Below are 27,200 nucleotides of genomic sequence, written 5' to 3'. Positions count from 1 at the left end.
GATACTGTTTAAAACCTATGAAGAATAAATTTGTTGTTAAAAACTGGACTCATATTTCATTTGATTTACTGCTGGTGTTTCTTTTATCTGTCTCCTAGGTTCTCCAATGGCCTTTTTTTTGGGCATTTTCTTCAATAGTGTAAACGTAACTTATTTGATACATGAAGAGACAATCTCTTCTTCAGCTGACTATTATGTTGTGCTATGGGTCTGCTACACACACACACAATATTTTTTTTGTTAATGTATGTAATCCATTAATAATAAAAATAATCATCCTTTTCAACTCCATGAACAAATTGCTTCGAGTCCCTAAAATGGCCTTATTGGACATATTTGAGGCCTTATATCTTGTCCTGGATCTGGAGCTGCCTTGCTCCGGGCTTTCTTCATTGCTGCTCTCTGCAGGCACCTGCTGTGTCTCCGCCATGTGCTCTCCCACTGTGCCGAAAGAGAAGAGACGGGGAATACACTAGAAAGAAGGACAGGGTTGGAGTTTCACGCATGTGCAGTGTATATAAAGCATAACACATGTGCATCATACGTACGATCTGTGAGCAGAGGACAGAGTAGCGTAAGCGCCGATCGTGCAAACAAAGGTACAATTTTAACTTGAGGCATCAGTGGTTAGTGGCCTATACTGCTTATAAATTGAGGCCTATATTGGGAAAAAATTAGGAGAGTTTAGCCTGACATTAGGGTTTGTCTTGTGTTGTGACAGAGAAAATGGATACATTTACAGACCCAGCCTTTCTGCCAAACTTCATAGACAGGTACAGGGAGCTGCCATGTCTCTGACAAGTCAAAAACAGGGACTACTCCAACAAGCTAAAGATGAAGTCAGAGCTGGAGCAACTGTTGGAATTGGTGAAGCCGGTGACTCCCACGGCAGACATTGCCTATTTGAATGCCAAAATTGGTAGTTTGAGGAGCACATATAATAGGGAGCGCAAGAGGGTCCAGGATTCCATGAGATCAGGAGCAGCAGCAGATGATGTTTATGTCCCTAGGCTGTGGTACTACGACAGACTGCGTTTTTTGTCAGACCAGAGCAAACCCATGCCATCACGATCTACACTTCCTTCCACACTTCCTTCCACACTTGCTTCCACACTTCCTTCATCATCAGATGAGGCTTCAGATGTCCAACCTGGGCCTTCCACCCAGGAAGATGTGGAGGAGCCCAGCATGAGCCAGGTATAGCATTGTTCAACATATTTTTGGACAAAAATTGAATGATGTTAACTAGATGCTATTATTGATCACTAATTTCTGATTTACCAAAGTGCTTTACATATCAATAGACAATAGTAGCCAAAAATGATTGGAACAAGAATGAAAAATGCTGGGGTCAGAATGATAGTCTTTTCTATTTGTTAGCATTCAACTTGCAACAGTCATGAGCTCAAAATTATGTTTGATTGATGACCAAAAAACTAAAACTATGTACCATTTTCATACACAGAAAAGTCTCAGCCAGGAGGAGGCAGTGGAAAGCAGCCTGACTGAATCACAGGTTGCTCCCCTCCTCCTTCAAACCAAAAGGACTAGGAAGGCAAGGAACCTGGAGGAGTCAGTGACTACTTTTATTCGCCAGGCTACTGCTGTACTAACAACGACCCTTGGTGGCCCCACGAGTCATATGGCTGTCTGACAGCCAGTAAACTGGAATGAATGGAGGAGGGCCAATGTCTCATCTGTGAGGAGATAATTCTTCAGGCCCTAAACAAGGGGACGAGGAGTGAACTCACAACTAAAAGCCATGTGTGGGAGTTGGACCATTCTTCATCACCTCCAGCAACACCACCACCTCCAGCAACACCACCACCATCACAGCCACCCAACCCACCACAGCAGCTTGGAAGGAAGTGTGGAAGGAACTGTTGAGAGTGATGGCCTGGGTTTAGTGTGGTCTACTGCAGACGCAGACTATTGTAAGACCACAGCCTCAGGACATATATTTTTATCTGCTTCTACTCCCAATCTCTCGGAGTCCTGGACCGTATTGTGCTCCTTATTAAATGGACTCATCAAGTTACCAATTTTGCCTGTCAAATAATTGATGTCTGCCCTGGGGTACAAAGGCTTCACCAATTCCAACTGTTTCTCCAACGTTGCCTTCCTGTTTATTTTGTTAAGACCTCTATTAAATTAAAAAATTTTGTTTTGACAAATACTTGGCTATGTTTTTTACTTCAAAGAGGACCATTTGTTTGTGAGTAGGCAGGTACATTTCAAAAATACAATGTCAAATTCAAAACGGTCACCAACATGAGTTTAACAAATACAAGATAATAATGGCGTTGTGGTAACTTGACAAACAAAACCACAAAAAATATTAGGGAGACCACTATATATATATATATATATATATATATATATATATATATATATAAGATTATTCTGGAGATCTTGAGAAAAAAAAAGGAGATCACTAGAAAAAGAAATAAATAAAATTATTCAGGAGATCATGAGAAATAATAGAAAATCAATTTGTCAGAACTCTGTGTGAATATCAGCAGCAAAGCAACTTTCATTATTCTAGCATTCTAAAGAAGAAGAGAATGTGCTGCTTTGAAAGATTTAAAAATTTGCAGCGTGACGAATGTGAGCACTTCCATCTCATACTTGATTCTGAGCATGTATTAATTTTTGTGCGAGGACTTTCCGACAACAAAGTGAAGTTGGCTGAAAATTTGAGTACCTACTCTCAAACATTTGTGGGCGAAAATTCTGAGAGCACTTGTTCGATGGAGAATACACACAGTCGGACTTTCCGACAACAAGCTCACATCGAACATTTCCCGTCGGAAAATCCGATTGTGTGTACGCGGCAATAGATGTCTTCTAGGTGTGAAAGCAGCTTTATAGGGGGCTCAGGACAGTAAGGCTTATTTACTGTTACCCAAAAGTAAAAGCTGGAGCCCGGGCTGAGGATGCCATTTATCCTTTCATAGGGGTCTGATTCATGATGTGTGGCTCACAGACACATTTTCTACTATAAGGGCTTATTTACAATTGCATTTTGAGAGGCAGTAAACCCTATAGTTGAGCTATATTTTGACCAAACCCCCCAACCACTGGTATAGTACCAAAGGTCGCAATGTCAACCCCGCCTCATGCTCCAGGGGGCCCATGTCACCACCCTGTCCCACACTTGGACAGGAAGGGTGGCATATACAGGAACTGATCTTCTCCTTTTTCTTCCGGCAACTGCTGAAAGCTGGCTTCTCCTCCTCTTCCTTCCAACAGCGTTAGTGGCTGTGGGAATGCTATGCAAAAAAAAACAAAATTGAAATTCTTGACCATTTTATTTCATTGTGACCCTCAACCAATTTCCAAATTACATAAGTGGCTCTCGCTATTCAAAAGGTTGAGCACCTCTGATTTATAGTGTGACACAATCTTTTGCAAAACAGTGCCAAGATAAGAGAAAACCTGCTATAAGAATAACACATTTCCCATCCAGAGCTACTCCTGACATTGCAATTGGAGTTTCATGAACATTTGAAGAGCACTAAACTTATAACAGAAACTCTGCCTGGCCTGTCTGCTGAGGTAGAATGATTTCATTTCTCTTTTAAAAAACAAATATTGTTTAACAGTTGCTCATTTTATAAGAGTGTATATTGGCTGTTTCCCATAAGAGAAGAAGATAATTCACCAATGTCATTTTTGTGGATTTATTTTAAACTTAACAGAATGCTATTCAACATGACTAATGCTCTGGGCATGTACAAAGGACTGTAACAAGAGTTGGAAAATCTCATTTTGAAACTTTATTGAAATGCCTAGATTACGTTGTTGTTTGTTTTATACATGCTCAATTAATATGTATGCATTCAGGTTGCATCCAAGCAGCCAGGCATTTAAGTTAGCCAAGACAAAATAAGTAGTGAGGCCATATGCTATATACAGTTTGTCATGATCATGTCCTTTGTGGACCTGCAGAGCATCGAAAGTAGAACAACAAAGACTTCTAGAAAATAGCTGAAATGTTTAATCTGCTCTTAAAGGGTAGCGAAAGGGATGGAGTCTTAAAGGAAGAAGGTTGGAACTGGTGAACAATGGGCTCAGCAGAAATCTTTGTTAACAGCACAGATTCTGAACTGGCTATGCATACTATAAGTCTCTTTTTGTAATATAAACTGATATAAGTCTCCAGGAATTATGATCCATAAAAACCCAAAACAAGATAATGTGGAAAATGTGATTATTTTAGCCAGTAGGGGGCTGAGACCTTCTTGGTGAAACTCTACCAACTGTTGTTTGTTTAAGTTGGAACTTCTTGCAGTAGTGCTGCCAATTACAAAGCAATTCAAGGAATACTTGGCAGGAAGTAAGGTACAGCTTTTTGTGGACAATAATCCTATGGCCTATTAGTGCACAGTTAAATTAGTGGATACGAGTTGCCAGTTTTTTTGCAAGCCCAGAAATGTCTTGTCACTGCCTATGTGCTGATGCACAAAATTAAAAAGCCCTCCTTACACTTGTATATATGTCAGCCCCCCACACACACACATGTATATATGTCAGCCTCCCACACACCTGTATATTTGTCAGGCCCCCTCACACCTGTATATATGTCAGCCCCCCACACACACCTGTATATATGTCAGCCCCCCCACACACACCTGTATATATGTCAGCCTCCCACACACCTGTATATTTGTCAGGCCCCCTCACACCTGTATATATGTCAGCCCCACACACACCTGTATATATGTCAGCCCCCCCACACACACCTGTATATATGTCAGCCTCCCACACACCTGTATATTTGTCAACCCCCCTCCCACCTGTATATATATCAGCCCCCCCAACACCAATATATTTATCAGCCCCCCTCACACCTATATATTTGTCAGCCCCCCACAAACACTTGTATATATGTCAGCTCACCACACACACCTGTATATGTGTCAGCCCCCCCCCCCCCCACACACCTGTATATACATCAGCCCCTCCCACACACTTGTATATATGCCAGGCCCCCCACACACACACACCTTTATATATGTCAGCCCCCCAACACACATGTATATATGTCACTCGCCACACACACTTGTATATATGTTAGCCCCCTCACACACACACACACACACACACACACACACACACACACACACACACACACCTGTATATATGTCAGCACCAATCACACACCTGTATATATGTCAGCCCTTGTGTTGCCACCTTTTCTTCAAGCCAAACCCAAAAACTTTTGCGGCGCACCATCAGTAGAGCAGTGGATGGTGTCAGTAGAGCAGTGGTCAGTGTCAGCAGAGCAGTGGATGGCATCAGCAGAGCAGTGGATGGCATCAGTAGAGCAGAGGACGGTGTCAGCAGAGCAGTGGATGGCGTCAGCAGAGCAGTGGATGGCGTCAGTAGAGCAGTGGATGGTGTCGGTAGGGCAGTGGACAGTATCAGTAGGGCAGTGGATGGTGTCAGTAAAGTAGAGGACGGTGTCAGTAGGGCAGCGGATGGTGTCAGTAGAGCAGAGGACAGAGGTTAGCAGGGCAGTGGACGATGTCTGTAGAGCAGTGAATGGTGTCAGTAGAGCAGTGGATAGTGTTGGTAGGGCAGTGGATGGTGTCAGTAGAGCAGTGAATGGTGTCAGTAGGGCAGTGGACAGTGTCAGTAAAACAGAGGACGGTGTCAATAGCTCAGTGGATCGTGTCGGTAGAGCAGTGGATGGTGTCAGTAGAGCAGAGAACGGTGTCAGTAGAGCAGAAGACGGTGTCAGTAGGGCAGTGGACAGTGTCACCATGTGAGAACTGTATATACTGATGGTGTATGGGGGTGAAAACTGTATATATGGAGGGTGTATGGGGGGACTGTATATATGGGGGAGAACTGTATATACAGGGGGACTGTATATAGGGGGCTGTATATATGGATGGTGTATGGGGGGAGAACTGTATATATGGGTGGCTGTATATAAGGGGGGCTATATATATGGGGGGGGGCTGTATATATGGATGGTGTATGAGGAGGAGATAACTATATGGATGGATGGTATATGGGAGGAGGGCGGCAGAACTGTATGGATATTGTATGGTGGGGGGCTGTGTATGTATGTATAGTGTATGGTGGGGGGAGTGTGGGGGTGTATGTATGTATAGTGTATGGTTGGGGGGGGTGAGAGTACTTTGAAATCCTGACATACTAACATGACAAAAACGTACCTCACAAGCTGGGCTTCAGTCCCAGTGTGATCTCTGTACAATTTCCAACAGAGCAGCAGGGAATGGGGAGGCTCCGCCTTAAACCCCACCTCCTTGTCCCTTCTGCAGCCTGCCAGAGGAGAGCACCAGGCAACCTGGAGGCTCTGCCTCTGCCTCTGTGTCCCGTCTGCAGCACACAGAGCAGATGGAGGTGAGCTGACAATGCAGGGGGGTAGATAGGGAGGCACTCAGGCAGCAGTAGAAGAAATCAAGCGGTGCTGCTGACCCAAACTCGAGGAGACACGGCCACACTGATGGTACAGGCACAGGGAGCCACTGGCGGGTCTGAAATAAATAATGTGCCCGGGTTTTAGGCAGGCAAAGACCCAGGCACATGTTTCATGTGGCAACCTTGTCATCCCCCCCACACAAACAACTGTATATATGTCAGCCCCCCACACACCTGTATATATGGCAGACCCACATATACACAAATCTGTAAACATACAAGGGTCTGGCCCCTCCTTCTACACAAACAGCTCCCCTCCATTTCCTTCACATCACCTACTTGTAAAAAAGATCTTCCTACCTGGTTCTAGCTAATTTCACAAAGCTGACGTGTTGCCTGCACAGAGAAGCACAGTACACAAGGGGTGCACATGCACATAGTAGCCAGCAGTGGCAGTAAAGAGCTCAATGTCTGAGCTTAATGCCGCAGAGAACAGAGCCAGCCAAGATTGTTTCTGTAATGACAGAAGGGCTCCCCTTCATCCATCCTGCCTTCTTCTGGCCCAGACGGGTCCCTTACAGTTGTAATGGCTGTAACCCCCTGATAGCGGCACTGACTGTGACATACTGAAGCAGAACATGATCCACTCCCTTCAGAGACTAGGCCGCAGGGCAATATTCAAACATGAAAACAACCTCAAACACAAATTTACACTGTTATACAAGCTGTATACTCTCACTACTTTACATTGTAGCAAAGTGTAATTTCTTCAGGGTTGTCACATGAATAGATACATGTCACATGATGCTACATTCACCCTCTGGCTCTGTTCTACATTCTCTAACCCACATCTTCAATCTCTCCCTCTCTTCTGGAATCTTCCCCAACTCTCTAAAACAATCACTGGTCAGCCCCATACTTAAAAAGCCCTCACTGGACCCATACAATCTTACCAACCTACCCCCCATCTCCTTGCTCCCCTTTTTATCCAAACACCTTCGTCTACAACCAACTGAGCGACCACCTTGCTGAAAATAGCCTTCTTGATCCCCTTCAGTCTGGACACTCAACAGAAACTGCTCTCCTAAAACTAACAATCAATGTACTAATGGCCAAAACTAATGGACACTATTCTGTACTCCTACTCCTGGACCTCTCTGCTGGCTTTGATCAGGTTGACCACCCCCTCCTCAAAAAAATGCATGCCTATCTGTGCCTGTTCTCTTCGCTGGTTCTCTTCCTACCTATCCAACTGCACCTTTAGCGTTACTTACAATTATACTTCCTCCTCTTCTCTTCCTTTCTCTGTTGAGGACCCCCAAGGTTCTGTTCTTGGACCTCTTCTATTTTCAATCTGCACCACCTCCCTGGGTGAGCTGATAGCCTCCCATGGCTTTCAATACCACCTCTACGACACCCAAATCAATTTCTCTAACCCTCAGCTCACTCCTTTAGTCTCCCCGTGTATCACAAATTTACTATCAGATATATTAGTTTGGATGTCACACCACTCAAACTTAATCTATCCAAAACCAAACTTATAATTTTTCCTCCCCCATGTGCCTCTTCCCCTGATCTCTCTGTCAAAATGGATGGCACAACTTTAAGCCCATCCCTGCATGCCAAGGCCCTGGATGTAGTCCTGGACTCTGAACTCTCCTTTAACCCCCCTAGCGGTAATCCCGAGTCTGGCTCGGGTTAGGATTTTACTGATAGGAGCGGTAACCCCGAGCCAGACTCGGGATCGCTTCGCTGGATGCAGGGCAGGACATAGTGAGAGTTACCTACCTTGTCCCCTGGATCCAGCGATGTCCTCCGTGCTGTGTGATCGAGCCGTCCTCCGCTCGATTCACAGTGCCGAATGCCGCCGAGCTCCGTTCCCTGCGGCGTTACGGCGCATGTGAGCGGAGAACGGCGGCAAATTCATAAAAGTACACAAAACACACACAGCACTGTAATCTTACAGATTACAGTGCTGTATTACAAAATTACACACCTCTTTGTCCCTAGTGGTCTGTGCAATGCCCTGCATGCACTTTTATATTATAAATACTGTTTTTTCTGTCTGGAATTTGGAGATTGTCCATAGCAACCAAAAAGTGTCCCTTTTTCAGTGTTTTAGGATTTGATTACATTGAATATATATTGAATATTTTTTATTATTCTTTATTATATTATAAACTTTATCATACCCGGGATGTCTGCTAGACTCTGGTTTGAACATATTCAAGTGAGTTATTCCTAAGAATTACAGGACTACAATATAAGACGCCAAATTTCCATGCAAAATAATTGTACTGCTTTCAGCACCTAAATCCAGACTGAATCATACTGCCAGGGAGGTTAAGCACCACATCCAATCACTGTCCAAATCTTGCCGCCTCAACCTTCACAACATCTCCAAAATATGCCCCTTGCTAACCAATGACACAACAAAGCTCTTAATTCCCTCCCTGGTCATCTCTCACCTCAACTACTGCAACTCCCTCCTCATTGGCTTACCTCTACATAGTCTATCCCCCTTCAAGCTATCATGAATGCTGCTGCCAGACTCATCCACCTTACCAATCACTCCCTGCCTGCTACTCCTCTCTGTAAATCCCTCCACTGGCTTCCACTCACCCAACAAATTAAATTCAAAATTCAAAATACTAACAATTACTTACAAAGCCACCCACAACTCTGCCCCCAGCTACATCACTGACCTAGTCTCAAAATACCAACCTAATCGTTCTCTTCCTCATCACCTCCTCCTATGCTCACCTCCAGGACTTTTCCAGAGCCTCTCCATCTTTTAGAGCTCCTTACCCCAATCTGTCCGACTATCTTCTAATCTATTAGCTGTTAGATGATCCCTGAAAACCCTCCTCTTCAGAGAAGCCTATCCTACCCACACCTAACAACTGTATTTTCATTTTCTCCATCTGATCATCCCCCACAGCTATTACCTTTTTTCCACTTGACTCTCCCTTCTAGATTGTAAGCTTTAATGAGCAGGGCCCTCTGATCCCTCCTGTATTGAATTGTATTGTAACTGTACTGTCTGTCCCCATGTTGCAAAAAGCTGCACAAACTGTTGGCGCTATATAACTCCTGCACAGTAATAAAATAATAATAATATAATAAAATATTCAAAAAAATGTTAGATACTGTATATGCAGCCCACTTCCATGAGGCTGCAAATATGTGTCACGTCAGCGTGAAGTGGTTAAAGCGGTTCTTCACCCTAAAGAGGAAGTTCCGCTAGTATTATCCCTCCCCCCCTCCGGTGCCACAATCGGCACCTTTCAGGGGGGAGGGGGGTGCAGTTACCTGAATAATCCAGGTAACTGCACCCACTTCCGGCCAGACCGCCGCAGACCCCCGCATCGCTCCGCCCCCCCCCCCCCCCCCGTTGTGTTCTGTGAAACACACAGTTCCCAGAGACACAGCGGGGGACCATAAGAGAAGCGCAGCGCGACTCGCGCATGCGCAGTAGGGAACCGGGTAGTGAAGCCCTCATGCTTCACTTCCCGATTCCCTGACAGAGGATGGCGGCGGTGGCTGCAGCGAGACGAGCGATCGCTCGTCATCTGCCGCCGACATCGCTGGAACCTGGGACAGGTAAGTGTGATATTATTAAAAGTCAGCAGCTGCAATATTAGTAGCTGCTGGCTTTTAATATTTTTTTTTTTAGGTGCAGCTCCTCTTTAAAAAAAGGGCCTATTACATAAAATAAAAAATAATAACTCCACTTTCCCAAAGAAAAAACCCCCTAAATACCACACACTAAAACAAACAAACAGACCGCTTTTTTTTAGAGAAAGCCCTGCCAAAAACAGCAACTTTCTATTGACAAGACAGCAGCTAAAAGTGAAAAGTACACTTTGCATGCAAATTTGCCCAGAGCTTAATGAATTTGATGAAGTTAACTTTGCAAAAAACACCCAATGGTGTGCAAGGAAAATCTCTCTTCCAGGAGCCTTGTTGAGAAGCATGCAAATACAATTACTGGCACTCTAATTTTCCTCTGATAATTCTTTATTGAAGATCGTTCCATACAGTGTAACAGGCTTTCATTTTTGCGTAAAAGGCCTTAGTCATAACTAATTGAAACACTTTGCAACATTGTTAAAAAAGCCTTCCACACAAGGCAAGGTAGCAATTAAAAAGTTTATACTTCACAAAATATATAGAGACAGAGAAGACCAAAATTAAAAGAAAGAGAAGTAGCAAGTTAAGGAAATATTTTAAACCAATAAACATGCCACATTGTGCCCAGTCATCCTAGACTGAATTCTCAATATACACTGAGCTTCCCATTCAAGCAATCTTTTATGAACATCTCCACCCTAAGTTGAGAAAAGACCATTTTCATACCATAAAACAGAAAGTCATGACCCTGCATAAACATTTTGAAAGTGGTGGTATGTAATGGAGAGATGGGATGCACAAACATTCTGACCCCACATAAATGTCCCTAATCCAGTACGGAGGTGCCTGATGGTGCACCCAACATATTAGAAATGACATGTGGAGCAAATTCTTACATAAACCTTTTTTATGCTACAATTAATAAACTGCGTCTTGGAGTAACGTTAACAGATACCGCCAATCATAACTTCTTTAATTTTGGTGTGCACCCCACAATACCTGCAGGTGTACAGCAAGTAAAGTTCTGTGCGTCCTCCATCTTACTAGCACACATTCTTTTTTCAGGACCACATTACCGTATTATACTCAGGACATTATTATAGTTACTGAAGTGTGTGCTGACAAATATTGGTACATCCACAGTTTTATCATGTTTTTTTATTATCCTCCAGGAGCTCCTCTCTGTTTCACTAGTGCCATTAATTAATATCTGGTCGTATATATTTCCCTTATTGTTATAAAACTTTTATAATGAAAAGTATAACCTTTTTAATTGCTGCCCTACTTTGAGTAGGAGACTATTTTAGCAATGGTACAGAGTGTTTTAATTAGCTGTGACATTAAAATATGTCATGACTGATTTATTAAAGGAGTAGAGCATGCTTACTATGCAAATAAAATTTTTACTTTGCAGGATAATTTTTACTTAGATTCATGAATAGGGTGAATTTGTGCTGCCTTCAGCCATCCAGCCATGAGCAAGCAAAATCCTTTTTTCTTATTTTCTTTGCACATAGTTTGATATACCTTGCAAAGTGAATTTTCACCACTTTCACTAAGGTACAGTGCCTTACAAAAGTATTTACCCCCCTTGACTTTTTACCCTATTTTGTTATATTACAGCCTTTAGTTCAATGTTTTTTTTTTTTATCTGAATTATATGTGATGGATCAGAACACAATAGTCTAAGTTGGTAAAGTAAAATTAGAAAAATATATTCATAAAACAATTTTTCAGAAATAAAAAACTGATAATTGGCATGTGCGTATGTATTCACCCCCTTTGTTATGAAGCCCATAAAAAGCTCTGGCACAACCAGTTACCTTCGGAAGTCACATAATTATTGAAAGTATATCCACCTGTATGCAATCTATGTGTCACATGATCTGTCATATACACACCTTTTTGAAAGGCCCCAGAGGCTGCAACACCTAAGCAAGAGGCCCCACTAATCAAACACTGCCATGAAGACCAAGAAACTCTCCAAACAAGTAAGGGACAATGAATGTTGAGAAGTACAAGTCAGGGTTAGGTTATAAAAAAATATCCAGATAGTTGATGATCCCTAGGAGCACCATCAAATCTATCATAACCAAATGGAAAGAACATGGCGCAACAGCAAATCTGCCAAGAGACGGCCTAACACCAGAACTCATGGACCGGGCAAGGAGGGCATTAATCAGAGAGGCAGCACAGAGACCTAAGGTAACCCTGGAGGAGTTGCAGAGTTCCACAGCAGAGACTGAAGTATCTGTACATTGACGACAATAAATCGTACGCTCCACAGAGTTGGGCTTTATGACAGAGTGGCCTGAAAAAAGCCATTACTTTCAGCATTAAAAAATGGCACGTTTTGAGTTTGCAAAAAGGCATGTGGGAAACTCCCAAAATGTATGGAGGAAGGTGCTCTGGTCTGATGAGACTAAAAGTGAACTTTTTGGCCATCAAAGAAAACGCTATGTCTGGCACAAACCCAACACATCACATCACACAAAGAACACCATCCCCACAGTGAAACATGGTGGTGGCAGCATCATGCTGTGAGGATGTTTTTCAGCATTCGGGACTGAGAAACTGGTCAGAGTTGAGGGAAAGATGGATGGTTCTAAATACAGGGATATTCTTGAACAAAACCTGTACCACTTTGTGTGTGATTTGAGGCCAGGACAGAGGTTCCCCTTCCAGCAGGACAATGACCCCAAACACACTGCTAAAGCAACACTTGAGTGGTTTAAAGGGAAACATATAAATGTGTTGGAATGGCCTAGTCAAAGCTCAGACCTCAATCCAATAGAAAATCTGTGGTCAGACTTAAAGATTGCTGTTCACAAGCACAAACCATCCAACCTGAAGGATCTGGAGCAGTTTTGCAAGGAGGAATGGACAAAAATCCCAGTAGTAAGATGTGGCAAGCTCATAGAGACTTATCCAAAGCGACTTGGAGCTGTGATAGCCACAAAAGTTGGTTCTACAAAGTATTGACTTTAGGGGGGTGAATAGTTATGCACATTGATTTTTTTCTGTCATTTTGTCCTATTTGTTGTTTGCTTCACAATAAAATAAAATAAAAAAAACAGCTTCAAAGTTGTGGGCATGTTCTGTAAATTAAATGCAAATCCTCAAACAATTAATGTTTATTCCAGGTTGTGAGGCAACAAAACACGAAAAAAAGCCAAGGGGGTGAATACTTTTGCAAGGCACTGTAGTTCCTTTTTCATGATTGAGAGTGAAGTTGACGTTTATTTTTATATAGTTGACCCTTTTAATTTCGAAAACATTTTTAGGCACACTATGTTCAAAAGGTTGCCTACCCCTGAGTATTCATAGTGAAACAAACGACTTTGCAACATCATAAATCTTTTTTAACACTGCAGAGGCTGCTAGTGATAATTTACTCAGAGGCAGCGAGAAGTACCTTAGGAACAATTTAGAGATCTGCATCTGCATTTACTCCCTTTATGCCTGTGTCATTCTGATTTCTCAGTACCCCCCTAGATAGCCAACTATTCCAATGCATTGAGTTTAGAGACTACAAGTGTAAATGATGACGAGTGATGAGCCAGAATAAAAGAACGCATCCCTGGCATCCTTTCAGACAACATGTTCTTCACTGCTGGCCACTGGGTAGTGTGCAGATTTTAAATGTGCTGTGGGGATCATTTGCTTAATATAGAAATGGTAAAGCTCTAGCTCTCAATATGTAACGTGCAACATGTAACCCAATCAATAAATGAATGTAAATAAATAATATTACATATCATTTAGTGGCACCAATTGGTGATCCATAATCTCAATTCATCATTTGTCTAGGGCAAAAAAGTGAAAAGGGAAAACATTCTAAAAATAAATAATTTAAAATAATTAGAAATAATTATAATAAACCAATCAAATATGTCTCATGTAATAAATCTATGGGGGTTATTTACTAAAGGAAACTCCACTTTGCACTGAAAGTGCACTTGGAAGTAAAGTTGCTGTAGATCCGAGGGGGATATGCAAGGAAAATAAAAACAGCATTTTAGCTTGCACAATTATTGGATGTTAAAATCAGCAGAGCTTCCCCTTATTTCAAATCTACCCCTTAGATTTAGAGCGACTGCACTGGATTTTGAGGGGGACCCCCACACCATTTTTTTGGGGTGCGGGTTCCCCTTAAAATCCATGCCAGACCTGAAGTGTCTGGTATGGATTTTGAGGGGGACCCCCACTACATTTTTTTTGGCGTGGGGTTCCCCTTTATATCCATACCAGACCTGAAGGGCCTGGTATGGAATTTCGGGGGACCTCCATGCATTTTTTTTTTTAATTTTTTTTTTTCTTAATGCTAACATGACATGTGTGCAAATGTGTCTTAAAAAAACCATAGAAGTGAACCAGCGCAAAAAAAAAGTCAAGTTGAGAGGTGTGCCTGTTCAACTTATGCAAATGCATCTATATGGCTTGACATTTACTAAGATTTTGCCGACAGTGAACCAAAGCACAGTGCATAAATTGACCTTGGACAGTTATAACTATACTAGACTTCCTCACATCACCCACATCACCTCCATAATATTGGCATTTCCACCTTATTTTAATTCTGAGTTGAATAATGCGTGCGCCATGTCTATAGCGGCGCAAGGATCGCTGCCTCCCATGCGCCGGCATGTTAATAGTAAATGGGGAATTGCATTGTGTTACAGGCGCAAATGCTCTGTGAATACGAAAACGGCCGTTGCGCATCGGCGTGCGCCGCAACTCATGGCGCAAAGCATTTGTGAATCAGCCCCATTGTGTTGTTTGATTCCTTCTCAAATGTGAGTGCTTTTTAGCTTAATAAAATACAACTTGAAGGGCCTGGTATGGATTTTGGGCAGATTGTTTTCTCACTTACAGGCTCCTTTGCTACATTCTGCTATCAGCTGGCATTACCCAGCTGACAGGAGGGATAAGTTACTGGTTGTTAGGGCACTGGTGGGTGCTGGCTCCTTAACAACCTACAAAAATGCATCAAAATGCATGTACATGCATTTTTTGGTGCATTTTTATTGAAGTTTATGTGACCAAAATCACCCTGAAATTGCACGAATGTGGTACAAGCACCCTTTTTCAAAATTACACTGTGCTGTGCTACATTGATGTGAATGAGCAACACAATGTGATTTTCAATGTCATGCAATTATGTGCACCTCAAGTCACATCTGAAATCGCATTCGTGTGAACCAGGCCTAAACAAAACTGCCCTGAGATATTTCCTTCCCTGCAGATTAGTCATCATTAACCACTTGGCGACCGCCCAACGTACATGTACAGCAGGGTGGTGGCTCTCCTGCACAAAATCACATACCTGATTGGACACAGCAGGAGCCAACCAGCGGGTCCGGTGAACCCAATGTCCGCTGGGACCCACCGATCGTTCCCGAGAGAGAGGCAAAACATCAGCCTACCTATGTTAACAAGGCAGATAGACATTCTGTTAGTAGGAGAGACAGAGATCTTGTGTTTGTGGTAAGCAGGAACACGGATCTCTGTCTTCCCACAGTTAAAGCATTCCCCACACAGTAAGAAAGCACACCCAATGAACACATATAACCCTTTGATAACCCCTGAGTTTAATCTCTTCACCTGCCAGTGTCATTCATACAGTGACAGTGCATATTGTTTTAGCACTGATCACTGTATTAGAGTCGCTGGTCCACAAAAAAGTGTCAAAAGTGTCACTCATTGTCCGATTTGTGGACTGCAATATCGCGGTTCCGCTATAAGTCCCTGATCACCGTCATTAATAGTAAAAAAATACAAATTTATAAAAATTCCATAAAAATATCCCAGAGTTTGCAGATGCTATAACTTTTGCGCAAACCAATCAGTATACACTTATTGGGATTTTACCAAAAATATGTAGCAGAATACATATTGGCCTAAATGGATGAAGAAATGTGATTTTTTACATTTTTATTGGATGTGTTTTATAGCAGAAAATAAAAAATATTGTTTTTTTTCAAAATTTTTGTTTTTTTGGGTTTATAGCACAAAAAATAAAAACCACAGAGGTGATCAAATACCACCAAAAGAAAGCTATTTGTGGGAAAAAAAGATATCAATTTTATTTGTGTACAGCGTCGCACAACTGCTCAATTGTCAGTTAAAATAACGCAGTGCCGTATTGCAAAAATGGCCCGGTCATAAAGTGGGTAAACCTACATAGTTACATAGTAGGTGTACAACCTTTCTGAGGACTGGTTTCCAGAACTGGACAACATACTCCAGGTGCGGCCGGACCAGAGACTTTTAGATTGGGAGCATTATTGTTTTATCCATAGAATGCATTAAGATAAAAAAAACCTTCCCCTTTACAACTCGTTAACTTAAATGTTCTGATCAATTGATTGATTGCTTCTTCGTATTTCTTATGTGCATTAGGAAAAGTATGAAGAAAGGTTTCTTAGAGATGAACAGGCAAAAGCTGAAGATCCAAAGCCCCATTCTCCACCACCTCAGCAAGTTCAAAGGTGGCCAATTACTTCACGTCAAATTAAAGTGAGATCAAAACCGGTCCAAAAGCCTGTTGTCCGAGGTGTAACATTTTACAAGGCAAAAGATACAGAAGATGACAGTGACATGGATGAGTTGCGTAAGTGAGAACTGATGTAACTTTTGTGCCTAGTAGTCTTATTTTAGCCATATATTATTTTTAATTTTGTAATATTTGTCAACTGCATATGCAATATGATCATTAAAGCATATTGTACAACTAAAAGAAGGTTCACAAATAAAGTACATATTATTCTGGAAAGCATTATTTTCTGAATAAATAATAAATATGTCTAAAATGTTTTCCTTAAAGCGGAGCTCCATCAAAAGGGGAAGTTCCACTTTAAGGCCTCCTCCCTGACTCCTGTTTGTGAAACTGAGCTTTTGGGGAGGAGGGGGGGGGGGAGCGGGTACCTGATTTTGATAGGTACCGCTCCCACTTCCGGTCTGGTCGCCTTAGGCGATGAGACGCTTGTCTTACCCCCTCCCTCTTGAAGTCTTCTGGGACACATGACAAGTCCCAGATTATGACGATCTGACGATAATACATTATATATATATATATATATATATATATATATATATATATATATATATATATATATATATATATATATATATATATATATATATATATATTGTGGCAGCACGCAGGTAAAATCACCTGGTTGTATCCAGGATGGGAAATATGTGTGTCCTAGATTCAGGCTTTATGCAGACTTTTACAATTAGAGGGGAAGAGTTAATGAGCCCAGCTGTAGTAAGTGGGCTCATTAAGACCTCTACAAAAAACCCCAGCATGCATAGGGAGATGCTCCATCCTGGAACCAGTTTTGTGTTGTATAGACTAGGGAGTGTGTCACCTGTACTGTGCGGTGAGTTAACGCCTGTGTGGCAAAACCTTTACAACAAAGGCAGGGACTGGTACAGCACAAGGCTGCACCCAGTTGTTAGACAGGGAGTCTACGTGTGTAGTTAGAGGTCAAGCTGACCAGGATTTATTTTCTTGTTTTATTTTGTTTGGCTGTTATATGTATCACTGCATGTAGCATAAATAAACCGGATCTTTTGTTTTTTTAACCTACACCGCTGTCTGCTGTGCCTGACTTTGTGTTGTGAACCCATCCAGGGGGTCACACACACCCGCTGCCGAGCTAACCCCTCACAGTTGGTGGAGAATTTTGGCACTTTTTTTTTTTGTTAAGGCCAGCATGGAGGAGATACTGAGACAGCTGGCTCTAGCAAATGCAAACCAGCAACAAGCAAATGCAAATCAGCAGCAAACAAATGCAGGTTTACAAAAGAGCCTTGCAGCCCAGCAGCAGATAAATGCAACTTTGCAGCAGAGTTTGGAAAATCAGCAGAAGGCTCACCAGCAGAGTTTGGAAGCTCAGCAACAAGCCCAGCAGCGATCTGAAGCCCGCTTCATAGACCTGTTGCAGAAGCAAGAGCAGAATTTTCAACAGAAAATAGAGACATTAATACAGCAACGTCCGCAGACCAATGAAGCAAGTGGTTACAATAATACCGCATCCTTTGGTGTGAGCCGTTTACTGACAAAAATGACTGGAGAGGATGATCCGGAGGTGTTTTTGACCACATTTGAAAGGACTGCTGAAAGGGAAAAGTGGCCTAAGGAGCAATGGGCTGGACTGGTGGCCCCTCTGTTAACTGGGGAATCGCAGAAAGCTTATTATGACCTAGAGCCTGACCAAGCAAAAGACTATGTGGTGCTAAAAGCAGAAATATTGGCACGGCTGGGTGTCACCCTGGCCGTCCGGGCTCAGCGTGTGCATAACTGGACTTTTCAGGTTGGAAAACCTCCCAGGTCTCAAATGTATGATCTCATTCACCTGAGCAGGAAGTGGCTGCACCAAACATTGTGGAACGTGTTGTTATGGATCGTTTCCTGAGAGCTCTTCCTACTGCCATCCAAAAATGGGTAAGCCATGGAGACCCAGAAAATGCAGATAAACTTGTGGATCTGGTTGAGAGGTACTTGGCTACAGAGAACCTGACCACCTCTTCCAGGGACTCACGGACTTTCCCCCCTAAGACCAGATCATCCCCAGTGACGGGTAAGATGACTCCAAGGGGTGAGGGTGGAGAGAGTGAGAGGGTGGGAGTTCTACCTAAGGTCTGGCGGGAGCAGCCCAGGAAGCCCATGCTGCAAGAGGCACCGAAAAAGATTATTTGCTACCGCTGCCGGCAAGAGGGACATATTGCAGCCAATTGCCCAGTTGTGGATGAGCCTATGCAATGTGACTTTATAAGGGAGAGACGTCAGTCGCTGTTTGCGACAGTTGCATGCACTGCCATTCGGGGACCTGAGAGACATTTATGTAAAATGTGTATTAATGGTAGACATGTTGATGTGTTGCTAGATTCAGGTAGCCTGGTAACATTGATAAAAGCTGAATTAGTTACTACAGAGGTCTCTGGGAAGAACAGGGTGGCTGTTATTTGTGTCCATGGGGACACCCGAGAGTATCCTGTAACTTCAGTGTTTTTTGAGACCCCCAAAGTTAACCTCTCTCATCAGGTGGGGTTAGTGTCTCACTTACCACATGATGCTATTGTGGGAAGGGATTTTCCAAAATTCTGGGAACTCTGGGATTGTCCTGAGCCCCCCACTGGTGCCCCTATAAACCAGGAAGATGACCAGAATTCCTCTGGGGGTGGTGAGGACTCTCCTGAATTTCCCTTGTCGGTATTGGCGGGGGAAACTGGAGAAACTGGGGAGGAGCCAACATCCTCAGTTGAAAACATGCCGTCTGTGGAGTTTTCGGATCTTGAGGTTCACAGGGAAAATTTTGCCACAGAACAGTTAAAAGACCCCACCCTAATAAAGGCACGGGAAAATGTGGTGAAAATAGATGGCGAGTTAGTGAACCCAGATAAGACTTGCACTTACCCGTACTTCACTGTGGAAAGGGACCTGCTGTATCGAGTGGCTCAAAGGGCAGAAGAAACCATTGAGCAACTTGTGGTGCCCAAACCTTACAGGAAGTTGGTGTTAGAATTGGCCCATGGGCACATTCTGGGAGGTCATCTGGGGACCGAAAAAACCAGAGAGAGGGTATTGCGGAGATTCTATTGGCCTGGGGTCATGAAGGAAACAGAAAATTATTGTTCCTCCTGCCCTGTGTGTCAAAAGTCGGCACCTATGCCACATTTCCGTAACCCGCTGGTACCTCTTCCTATCATTGAGGTCCCCTTTGAAAGGATCGCAATGGATTTGGTAGGTCCGATAATGAAGTCCGCTAGGGGGCATCAGTACATTTTGGTTATATTGGACTATGCCACCCGATATCCGGAAGCAATTCCTCTTCGAAATACCTCGGCCAAAACCATAGCCAAAGAGCTATCTCTTGTTTTTAGCCGCGTGGGTATTTGTAAGGAACTGCTTACGGACCAAGGTACACCCTTTATGTCCCGGGTTATGAAAGAATTATGCAAGTTGTACAAAGTGAAGCAATTGCGTACATCTGTGTATCACCCCCAAACAGATGGGTTGGTTGAAAGATTCAACAAAACCCTAAAACAAATGTTAAAGAAGGTGGTGGATAGAGATGGAAAGAATTGGGATTGTCTAATACCCTATCTGATGTTTGCCATTAGGGAGGTACCCCAATCCTCTACGGGTTTCTCACCCTTCGAGTTGCTCTATGGGAGACACCCAAGAGGGCTGCTGGATATCGCCAAGGAAACTTGGGAAAATGAGAGTTCTCCTCACAGGAGTGTGATTGAGCATGTCGCCCTGATGCAAGATAGAATTGCACAGGTAATGCCAATTGTAAAGGAACATTTAACCCAAGCGCAGTTAGCACAGCAGAGAGTGTACAACCGTGGGGCCAAGACACGTACTTTTTCCCCGGGGGATAGGGTCTTGGTGCTAGTCCCTACGGTTGAAAGCAAATTTCTGGCCAAAATGGCAAGGTCCATATGAAGTAATTGAAAAAATGAGTGAGGTGAACTACAGGGTTAGACAGCCAGGAAGGCGAAAGCCGGAGCAGATCTATCACGTCAATCTGCTGAAAGCCTGGAGGGATAGGGAATCCCTAGTCGCAGAGACTTTGTCACAAGTACAGCCTGATTGCTTAGTTCCTGAGGTTGGAATAGCAGACACCTTATCGAAAGCCCAACAACAGGAGGTTAAAGAGTTTGTACTTCGTAACAAAGAGATTTTCTCTGAGCTGCCAGGACAAACATCTGGCGTAGAGCATGACATTATCACCCCGCCAGGAGAAAGGGTAAAACTAAAACCTTATAGAATACCAGAGGCCCGACGGGAGGCAATACGTGGGGAGGTTCAAAGGATGCTGGAATTGGGTGTGATAGAGGAGTCCCAGAGTGACTGGTCCAGTCCTATCGTACTAGTGCCCAAACCTGATGGGAGCTGGCGGTTTTGTAACGATTTTCGACAATTAAATAAAGTTACAAAATTTGACACCTACCCCATGCCGCGTATAGATGAGTTCATTGACCGGCTGGGAACAGCCCGATATATGACAACTCTTGATCTCACCAAAGGGTATTGGCAAATTCCCCTGGCCGAGTCGGCCAAGGAGAAAACTGCGTTTGTAACCCCAGATGGGGCATTCCAATATAAGAGAATGCCGTTTGGGTTACAGAATGCACCGGCAACATTCCAGCGGAAAATGGATAAGATTCTGAGGCCCCATCAGAAATATGCTGCAGCTTACCTGGATGATGTGATTATTCATAGCACAGACTGGGTCTCACATTTACCAAAAGTACAAGCAGTCCTAGACTCTATCCGGGAAGCTGGGTTTACTGCCAATCCAAAGAAGTGTACCATTGGACAGGAGGAGACCAAATATCTTGGGTACACTATTGGGAGGGGGGTGATAAAACCCCAAGTCAATAAAGTCGAGGCCATACAGAGTTGGCCACGTCCCAACAGCAAGAAACAGGTACGAGCCTTTCTGGGAATCGCTGGCTATTATCGACGATTCATTCCCCATTTTGCTTCTCAGGCTGTGCCCCTCACCAACCTGACGAAAGGGAAAGAGTCGGTCATGGTTAAATGGTCCCCAGAGGCTGAAGAAGCATTTCAGTCCTTAAAAACAGCCTTATGTAGCCAGCCAGTGTTGTACTCACCAGACTTCTCTAAGGACTTCGCGGTACAAACTGATGCATCAGACGTTGGGTTAGGAGCAGTGTTATCCCAGGTCTGGAACGGGGAAGAGCACCCAGTCATTTACCTCAGCAGGAAGTTGAAGTCCCATGAGGTAAATTACTCCACGATTGAGAAGGAATGTTTAGCAGTGAAGTGGGCTCTAGATTCCCTTCGGTACTATCTGCTAGGTAGGCACTTTGACCTGGTGACTGATCACGCTCCTTTAAAGTGGATGGCTCAAAACAAGGAGACCAATAGAAGGGTAAATAGGTGGTTCCTGGCCCTACAGGAATTTAACTTTACAGTTAAGCATCGCCCTGGTGTTAAAATGGGGAATGTGGATGCTTTGTCTCGGATACATGCGTGTCTGGCTGCTTGTGTTACAACCCCAAGGTTGAAACAAGAGGGGGGGGTATGTGGCAGCACGCAGGTAAAATCACCTGGTTGTATCCAGGATGGGAAATATGTGTGTCCTAGATTCAGGCTTTATGCAGACTTTTACAATTAGAGGGGAAGAGTTAATGAGCCCAGCTGTAGTAAGTGGGCTCATTAAGACCTCTACAAAAAACCCCAGCATGCATAGGGAGATGCTCCATCCTGGAACCAGTTTTGTGTTGTATAGACTGGGGAGTGTGTCACCTGTACTGTGCGGTGAGTTAACGCCTGTGTGGCAAAACCTTTACAACAAAGGCAGGGACTGGTACAGCACAAGGCTGCACCCAGTTGTTAGACAGGGAGTCTACGTGTGTAGTTAGAGGTCAAGCTGACCAGGATTTATTTTCTTGTTTTATTTTGTTTGGCTGTTATATGTATCACTGCATGTAGCATAAATAAACCGGATCTTTTGTTTTTTTAACCTACACCGCTGTCTGCTGTGCCTGACTTTGTGTTGTGAACCCATCCAGGGGGTCACACACACCCGCTGCCGAGCTAACCCCTCACAATATATATTGGTATATGATGTGCAGAGCCCGTTGTATGTGCAGCCTGGTATATGATGTGCAGAGCCCTGTGTATAATGTGCAGCCTGGTATATGATGTGCATAGCAGGGTGTATAATGTGCAGCCTGGTATATGATGTACAGAGCCCTGTGTGTAATGTGCAGCCTGGTATATTATGTGCAGAGCCCGGTGTATAATGTGCAGCCTGGTATATGATATGCAGATCCTGGTGTATAATGTGCAGCCTGGTATATGATGTGCAGAGCCCTGTGTATAATGTGCAGCCTGATATATGATGTACAGAGCCCTGTGTATAATGTGCAGCCTGGTATATGTGGATTCTATAAGGGGTGTGGCTTATGGGAAGTGAGAGGGGCCAAACATGGAGTGGCGGGGTCTTGCGCCCCCCCCCATCCTAAAACTTCACCAGCCGCCGCTGAATATCTCTCAACATGCACAAAGTTTCTGATCTTATCTCCTGGGACTACCTACATTTTACACTGCAAAGTTGGGGCTTTGGGAATTTTCTAGCCTGGCTGAAATTAGGGATGAGCTTCGTGTTCGAGTCGAACGTACGTTCGACTCGAACATTGGCTGTTCGGCCGTTCGGCGAATTCCGAACGCTTGGGCCGTTCGCGTCAAAATTCGAGTGACGCGCGCGCGGACCACAATGCACTGCGGTGGCGCAGTGCATTGCTGCCCCATGATTGGCCAAGCATGCACTGTGACCCCGCATGCTTGGCCAATCGCAGCGCCGGCAGCGAGGAGAGCCATGATTGGCCACAGGCATCCTGCCTGTGGCCAATCATAGCTCAGGCTGTGTAGTGCACGCCCCACACTATATAAGGCCGCCTTTGAGGCGGCCTCGTGTAGTGTGTTACTTAGCATCTGAAGCAGTGGGTGTTCTGTGTACCTTCAACACAGTACACACCAATCGTTTTTGGCTGATTTCCTATCTTGCTGCTGTGTAGTGGTTTTTGTCTGTGCCCTGACTGCAGTATACACCACTATATTCACCTCACCTATATAGCTAGTGATCTAGCTTTAACCACTTAACAACTGCCCATTGCCGATTAACGGCTTCAGGGGGGTTGTTTAACTCTGAGAGGCCGTTAATTAACGGCCTCCCAGAATTCTGCTCTCGCGTGCCCCGAGGTGTGCGCACTCGAGAGCATCCGTGACCGCCGGGTCGCATCACGGTAAACGGCCGCTCATAGCGGAGTGATCACTTGGAAACAAACCGGCGTCATGTTATGACGCCTGTTCCTCCCTCCCCTCTCTGTACCGATCGGTACAGCAGAGGGGAAAGAGATCGGTGTCAGCAGCGATGTGGGCTGCATCTGCAGTGCCCACATCGCTGCTCACCGAATTTAACCCCTCAATTCCCTGCCAATACTCTGCAATACCAGTGCATACTCTGCAGTACCCTGCCATTACTCTGCAGTACCCCGCCATTACTCTGCAGTGCAGTACCCTGCCATTACTCTGCAGTGCAGTACCCTGCCATTACTCTGCAGTACCCCCCATTACTCTGCAGTAACCCCCATTACTCTGCAGTACCCCCCAATACTCTGCAGTACCCGCCGTTACTCTGCAGTACCCGCCGTTACTCTGCAGTACCCCCAATACTCTGCAGTACCCTGCCATTACTCTGCAGTGCAGTACCCTGCCATTACTCTGCAGTACCCCCCATTACTCTGCAGTAACCCCCATTACTCTGCAGTACCCCCCAATACTCTGCAGTACCCGCCATTACTCTGCAGTACCTCCAATACTCTGCAGTACCCTGCCATTACTCTGTAGTTCTGTAGTACCCCCCAATACTCTGCAGTACCCTGCTATTACTCTGTAGTACCCCGCCAATACCCCGCCAATACTCTGTAATACCCTGCCATAAATTGCCATACCCAGCCATACTCAGAGATACCCAGCCATACTCGGTGATACCCTGAAATACCCAGCCATAGACGCCCCCCACCCCTCACCGCCCTCCGGTGCTTCTACCAACTCGCCAGTACGATCAAAGGCTTCCCAGCCTAGAGGTGAGATGTGGGGTCATATTGACCCCCCAGATTTCACTGTAAAGAGGACCTGTCACCCCATATTCCTATTACATGGGATGTTTACATTTCTTGTAATAGGAATAAAAGTGATCAAAAATATATTTTTGGGGAAAAAAATGTCAAACTAAAATAAATAAAGTAAAATGAACAATAAAAAAATAAAATAAAAATTAAAGCGCCCATGTCCCCATGTGCTCGCATGTGCCACACATGTGAGGTATCGCCGAGAATGTTAGAGCGAGAGCAATAATTCTAGTCCTAGACCTCCTCTGCAACTCAAAACATGTAACCAGTAAAAAAAAAAAAATTAAAGCGTCGCCTATGGAGATTTTTTAAGTAGCGACGTTTGGCGCCATTCCACGGGCATGTGCAATTTTGAAGAGTAACATGTTTGATATCTATTTACTCAGCATAACCTCATCTTTCACTTTATGCAAACATTGGGCTAACAAGTGGTTAATAATAGAGCTTGCAGTCAGTAGTGTTAGGAGATAGTGCGTGCTGTCTGCGTGCTCTGTACCCAGTACATACCGCTATAATATAGGGCAGGCCCCTACTTTCAAACATCCAACTTACAAACATCTCCTACTTGCAAACGCAAGGAGACAGCAGCAAGTGAGATGAAAAAAGATGGACGACAAAACAAATTATACAGGGGTGATAACCCTTCCCTATGTTTTCCAAAAAGCTTAAAGATAGTTTTTTTGACTGGAGCTACACTTTAAAAATGTACCGGTTGAAAATGACAAACAGATTCAACTTAACACAACAAACCTACACAGTCCCTGTCTTGTTTGCACCGCCTGTATACTGCTGTTCTGAGTATATAGGGCCTGGGGGCCACACGCATTTCCTTTTTTTAATATGGGTACGGGGTTCCCTTTAATATGCGTACAAGACCCAAATAGGCTGGTAATGGGCAGGGAGGGCTACCCATGCCATGTTTCTCAATGATTTTCAACCATATTGCAGGAACCAGATATAACATTAAAACCGCAAGCAGTTTTAAATGGTGTTATTTCCGTTTAATGTCATTTTGTGCAGGGACTGTTCTAAACACGGGAAACACGTGGCACTTCACAGGCATACTACAGACAACCCCCAAGCACCATATTTAAAGGAATATTTCACTTTTTTTTTTTCACTTTAATCGCCATTAAAATCAGTGCTCCCGCCAAAACGGCAGTTTTTAAAACTTTTTTTTGCAGTGACCCATGTCCCCTGAGGCAGGAGGCAGGTCCCCAAACCCTTTTTAGGACACTATCTTGCATATTAGCCGTTAAAATTAGCACTTTCCAATTCGAACGTTCGAGTCCCATAGACTTCAATGGGGTTCTAACGTTCGTACCGAACGCGGGGGTCGTTCGCAAGTTCTGGTGCGAACCGAACCGGGGGGTGTTCGGCTCATCCCTAGCTGAAATCAATCTTTCCTAACCCCACAGCCATGTGGCTCTTAACATTTCCTTGTCCAGCTCCACACTCGCCACAATTCAAGTGATTGTAAAAATAAAAGCTATAAAAAAATGGAATGGAATTTTATACTGACCTTCTCTATGCAATGGTTTTGCACAGTGCAGTCCCCGATCCTTCTCTGCCGGGGTCCCCTGCCAGCACTCTGGGCTCCTCCTGTTCTCTGTGTGCCACCAGAGAAAACTGATTCGATCTCAAGCCGGGCAATTGACACACCTAGTGTGGTTCGACCCCATCCCCACCTGCAGGGCTGCTGATAGAAATCATGGGGCCCTGTACAGCCCACCTGACGGGGCCTCCTTTAGCCACACCCCTGGTGCCTTCTTCATCCCCACCCCTGGCCCTGCCCCTATACCGAGAGGCTAGTGTATACGAAAAGGCTAGTGTATACAGAGAGGCTAGAGTCTATAGACAGGCTAGGAGTATATAGACAGACTAGTGTATACAGAGAGGCTAAGGTATACCTAAGGTATACAGAGAGGCTGGGTATACAGAGAGGCTGGGTACACAGAGAGGCTGGGTACACAGAGAGGCTAGTGTATACAGAGAGGCTGGTGTATACAGAGAGGCTGGGCATACAAAGAGGCTAGGGCATACAGAGAGCACCCCCCACCAATTTAACACAACTAGAGGATGATTAAATTAAATGTAATCAGTATACACAGGTTTACTTCTTCTGAGAGATATTAACCACTTAAGGACCACCGTATTGCCAATGTACGTCAACACAATGGCACAGGCAGGCACAATCACGTAAATGTACGTGCCTGCCTTCCAGCGGGTGGGGGGTCCGATCGGACCCCCTCCCGTTGGATACGACGGTCCGGTTCGCTCCAGGAGCTCTCCGTGATGAGGGGATGGCCGTTGGTTTTTGGCCACCCCCTCTGGATCGCTCCTGACCAATGAGAAGCTTCCTCCCACTGTGTATTGTTTACACAGGAAGGAGGAAGTGATGTCATTCTCCTCGGGGCGGTCTTTTTGACCGGACTACGAGGAGAAGACTAATAGTAAGTGTGCACCAACACTACACTGACATGTAG

General features: G+C 44.2%; 1 protein-coding gene across 1 annotated transcript in view; it reads left to right on the top strand.

The window, feature by feature from the left end:
• Nucleotides 1-27,200, top strand: part of OLFML2B (olfactomedin like 2B) — a 372,183-nt gene that overhangs the window by 205,171 nt on the left and 139,812 nt on the right. The window contains exon 5 of the mRNA XM_077452619.1: nt 16,432-16,642. Coding sequence (XP_077308745.1) covers nt 16,432-16,642 — 211 coding nt within the window. The remainder of the gene's footprint in view (nt 1-16,431; nt 16,643-27,200) is intronic.

This window comes from Lithobates pipiens, unplaced genomic scaffold (assembly GCF_037356315.1).
Source record: "Lithobates pipiens isolate NorthernLeopardFrog02 unplaced genomic scaffold, aLitPip1_a1.2 Scaffold_23, whole genome shotgun sequence".
Classification (NCBI taxonomy): Eukaryota; Metazoa; Chordata; class Amphibia; order Anura; family Ranidae; genus Lithobates; species Lithobates pipiens.
The sequence above is the reverse complement of the archived record's forward strand: the minus strand, read 5'-3'. Positions and strand labels throughout refer to the sequence as shown.